We start from the raw sequence: 5001 nt of genomic DNA, 5'->3' as shown, positions 1-5001 counted from the left end.
CAGTGGCAGCCCCTAATCGAAAGCCTGGTGGAAGAGCTCCGTTTTACAGGCCCTGCAGAACTGTAAAAGGTCCCGCAGAGCCCTGATGTTCTCCAGGAGCTCATTCCACCAGGTTGGGGCCGCCACTGAGAAAGCACTGGTTCTGGTGACATTCAGCCTGGCTTCTTTCGGACCAGGGAGGGTCAGGCGATGTTGCGACCCTGACCGCAGTGCTCGCTGGGGCACATATGGGGAGTGGCAGTCCCTCAAGTAGGCAGGCCCCTGACCATGTAGGGCTTCAAAGGTTAGCACCAGCACCTTGAACCGAATCCGGTACGCTATAGACAGCCAGTGCAGTGTCCTCAGCACAGGCTGGATGTGGTCCCGTATAGAGAGACCCAACAGCCTGGCTGCGGCATTCTGCACTAGCTGCAGCCTCTGGATCTGGGACAAGGGCAGCCCCATGTAGAGAGCATTGCAGTAGTCTAATCTTGAGGTGACTATTGCATGGATCACTGTTGCGAGGTCATTGCGTTCAATGAAAGGAACCAGCTGCCTGATCAGCCATAGGTGGTAAAAGGCCGCCTTGGCAGTGGCTGCTACCTGGGCCTCCATTGTTAAGGAGGCATCCAGGAGCACTCCCAAGCACCTGACCCTTGGCACTGGCACCAATGGCGCCCCATCGAAAGCTGGCAATGGAATCCCTACCCCCGACCCGCTCCGACTCAAGCACAGGACCTCCATCTTCGTTGGATTCAGTTTCAGTCGGCTCAGTCTAAGCCAGCCCGCTACATCCTGAAGCACCCGCTCCAGGTAATTTGGGTTGGAGCCGGACCGCCCGCCCAACAACAGATATAGCTGGGTGTCATCAGTGTACTGGTGACACCCCAGCCCGTGCCTCCAGACAATCTGGGTGAGGGGGAGCATATAGATGTTAAACAACATCGGGGATAGCACCGCCCCCTGCGGCACCCCACACAGCTTCTGGGACATCTGCTCCCCTAGTGCTACCCTCTGTCCCTGACCCTGGAGAAAAGAGGCAAGCCAGTGGTCTCTTTAAATGCCTTCTCATAGCTGCACCCAAATAAAAGCCAAATAATATCAGCTTTTATTTGGGTTTGGCTATATCTGTAGCCGAAAAGAAACTTTTAATTTCTTTTCAGCTTAAAAAAGACTGAAAAAAATACCAGTAAGGTATTTTTTCAGGGTTTTTTTGTTTGTTTGGGTAAACTGAACACACACCCCTTGTGGGAGCCTTCCTGACCTCCTCAGGCACACCATTCCATAAGGTGGAGGCCACATTTTCAGGCTGGCACATGCAGAAGGCCCTGCATAGGAGAAGAGGTGGTCCTGCAGATATGAAGGACCAAGGCCATGAAGGGCTTTGTATTATGATAGCCAATACCTTGAACTGAGCCAGTAACTGATGGATAGCCAATGGAGGGACTGCAGAATTGGCAGAATATTCATACTCCTTGTAGCTCCCGGTAATAGTCAAGCTGAAGCATTCTGCACCAACTGGAGGTTCCAAATTGATTTTGAGGAAAGACCAATGTATAGCGTATTACAGTAGTCTAGTGTCAATGTTACTATGGCAGGGAATAAAGTGTCCAAATCAGCCGTATCAAAATAAGGAACCATTTTTCAAGCTAGGCTGAGTTGGAAGAAACCTTTTTTTTTTTTTTGCAACTGCATTAACTACCGTAGCTTCTCCAGCAATAATGCTGGGTCTAGTATAACCCCAAGACTCTTAAACTAGTTGCCAAAAGCTGAACCCCATCAAAAGTGGGGCGCATAATGTCCTCCAATACCTCCACCTTTCCAACCAGCATTACTTCTATCTTCCCAGAGTTTAACTTCAATTTGTTCACTCTCAGACATTTAACCACAGCAGCCAGGCAGCAACTTAGGACCTCTGGTGCATCACCAGGAGATTTGGATAAGGATATATATAGCTGTGTATTGTCTGCATATTGATGACAGGCAAAGCTATGAATGATTTGGCTTAAAGGCTTTACATAGGAGATTGAAAAGATGCAGGATAGAACTGCGCCCTGTGCAAACCCCCCCAGGATAGGTCCCACACTGACAGGTGGCTTCCAATAGCAACTCTTAGGGTTCAATCTGTGAAGAATTATTTCAACCAGTTCAATACACTCCTGCCTCCAAGTGTTTCAACAAGCCAGCACAATCTACTATATCAAAGGCTGCAGATAAGTCCATTAATAGCAACAAAGAGGTATGGCCTTTGCCTATACTCAGTCAGAGGTCATCAACTAAAGTTAGCAGAGCCATCTCTCTTCCACTACCTGAAGCCAAATTCAAAAGGGTCCAGAACAGATGAGTTATCCAAGAATGCCTGGAGTTAGTCTGCTACTGCTCTCTCTATCTCTTTTCCCAGAAAAGGCAGATTAGAGACTGAGTGATAATTGGCCATTTCATTTTTCTATATGGTTTTTTAAGTACCGGACAGATAAGTGCCTCTTTGAGTGCTCAAGGGAAGGTGTACTGAGATAGTGACTGATTTACAATCGATATTAAAGGCTCAGTAATGTGGCCCTTACTTGATTTTAACAGCCAAGATGAGCGAGGATTCAGAGCACAATTAGTGGCCTTCACAGATCCCAGGATCTTGTCAATATCCATCACAAAAACTGGGTAAAAACAGTCCATAAATAGACCAGGTGGTGCATTAGCCCTTTCTTTTGGTGTACTTATATTACAACTGACAACCAGATCAGAGTCTATTCCCAACATTACCTGTTCTGGGGATAGTAAAGGCTGAGATTTAGACATTGGCAGATGCTGAGCTACCTTGAACAATTGAGATGGTTATGAACCAGCTGATGCTCTAGTAGCACAGAGGTAACATTTGTTTTTCCTACATGCCTCCTGGTTAGAGGAAAGGGAATTAATGCCAGAGCACAACAATATGCAGAAATTCAGTAGACGGCACCTTCTACAGAGGATGTTTTGAGCATGCAAACACTATTTTTCTCGTCATACTTTTTGTGAATTTTTATTATGAAAAACTGTAAAGGGAGGAGGTCATTTCTCCTCCACATACATTTCAGTCCACCACCTCCAGAAGCCATTCTTGAAAATGCATACAGTTTAAGAGAAGCTTTATTATTACCTTCCAAATGTAAACATGAAAGTTCCCATTATCAAAATAAGAATTCCCAAGGACGTAAGAGGGGGGAAATGAAGTCCTATCTGCTTGGGGGGAGGGGGAATTGGGATCTAAGCAGGCAAAAAAAGGTCAGATACTGAGTGCTTTTCGAAGTCAAAGTTCATATCTTCAGAGAGAAAAACAAGAACATCTAAAAGATCTTGAGGTCCTACAGGGCAGTATGCAAAACTTCACTGCAAAGGTAGAACCTGCCCTAACCATTTTAAACAAGCAAGCCTTTTATTCAAGAACTTTCCTACCCACAACATTCAAATAAAAACTGGCATACACAGTGATCACTATTCTAGCTGTTTAAGAGAGAAACCCCTTCCCCAATGATATACTTCCTTGCAGTCCCCATCACAGTAAGCAACAGCTCAAAGCTTTCCTGCTCCACAAAGTACCAGATTTACAGTGCAATCCTACAAACACTTTCCTGGGAATAATCACCCCTGAATAGACCTGAAGTCCAGTAACACCTTAAGGACTAAAAAAATTGAGGCAAGGTATGAGGTTTTGTGAGTCACCGCTCACTTCTTCAGATACTACAGACAGACTAACACGCAGCCCCGTAGCCAGAAATTTCTTCCGGAGGGGCTCTGGGGCACCGCTAATTAAATTAAATATGCCTCCAGGCCTCTTTGGGGCGGGGCAGTGTGAAGGGCAGAGAGGAGCCATGTTCAGAGAGACACCCTGCATTCTCACCTGCCCCCGCCAGCCGGGGAACCTTACCCTGCAGATGGTCTATTCCTTTCACTGCCCTCTCCTCCATGATGCATGGGCTCAGAGGCACTCCCTCCCTCCCTCTCCATCAGGTTGCTCTTGTCTACCCCAGCGCCTTCAGAGAGCGTCTCTTCCCTTCCCATGGCCATTGGAGGCTGGGTGGGCATGCGGGTCCCAGCGGCGAGCAGGCAAGTGAGCGCCCAGGCCCAAAAGAGTGGCTGGGTTGGCAAGGGCGTGTCCAGCTCAGCTGGCATCAGGCAGCCCCTTAAATAGGCACTGGAGCAGAGCCAGCAGTGGTGGGCTGTGGAGCTGGCTTGCTTGCTGGCTCTCCGGTAGCCCCAATGTGCTGCCACCAACCGGCGCCCAAGCAGAGGAGGAGGAGGAGGAGAAGAAGAAGAAAAAGAGGAGATTGGATTTATACCCCGCCCTTCACTCAGAGTCTCAGAGCGTCTTACAATCCCTTTCCCTTCCCCTCCCAACAAAAGAAACCCTGTGAGGTAGGTGGGGCTGAGACAGCTCTTTCTAGAACTGCTCTTGAGAGAGCAGCTCTGACAGAACTAGGCATTGCCCAAGGTCATCCAGCAGTTGCAAGTCAAGGAGTGGGGAATCAAACCTGGTTCTCCCAGATGAGAGTCCACACACTTAACCACTGCACCAAACTGGCTCTCAAGGTGGTAAGATAGAGTGGTGGGGCTCCACCTTAATCGTGGAGCTCTGCCCATAAAGCCCCACCACTGGCTACAGCCCTGGCTAACATGGCTACCCATCATGAATAGATCTGAGTAGGATTTACTTAGATTTTTTCCCTGTTTCTCCCCAATGGGAACCCAAAGCACCTTACATCATTCAAACCCCCTATGATGCCCCCATCCACTTCCCGCCCTTAGAGGCAAGATTTTCCCTCTGTTTTTCTTTCCCTTTTGTGACTGAGCCACCCTAGTTATCTGTTTTCTCCTTTCCTGAAGAATTCTGGTTGTCCTACCCTGTCAGAGTAGAATATTTTGGATGTTTGCTCAGCCCAGGAACCTGAAGGAAGGGATGGGAGCCCTCTTTAACTTATGCGACTTAAATGGCACTCAAGAAGTTTTTATATTCCATATTAACAAAATTAGGGGTAAAATTTCTGA

General features: G+C 47.8%; 1 protein-coding gene across 1 annotated transcript in view; it reads right to left on the bottom strand.

The window, feature by feature from the left end:
* LOC107116881 (protein FAM193A-like) overlaps positions 1–3923 on the bottom strand; it is a gene marked incomplete at its 3' end in the record, with an annotated part of 64914 nt that extends 60991 nt beyond the window's left edge. The window contains exons 1-2 of the mRNA XM_015418902.1: positions 3857–3923; positions 1385–1497 (exon numbers count right to left, since the gene is read on the bottom strand). Coding sequence (XP_015274388.1) covers positions 1385–1497; positions 3857–3923 — 180 coding nt within the window. The remainder of the gene's footprint in view (positions 1–1384; positions 1498–3856) is intronic.
* Between the last annotated feature and the right edge of the window lie 1078 nt (positions 3924–5001).

The sequence above is a fragment of the Gekko japonicus genome, unplaced genomic scaffold (genome assembly GCF_001447785.1).
Source record: "Gekko japonicus isolate JY-2015 unplaced genomic scaffold, Gekko_japonicus_V1.1 scaffold2139, whole genome shotgun sequence".
NCBI lineage: Eukaryota > Metazoa > Chordata > Lepidosauria > Squamata > Gekkonidae > Gekko > Gekko japonicus.
Note: the sequence above shows the minus strand (reverse complement) of the source record. Positions and strands in the feature narration are given on the sequence as shown.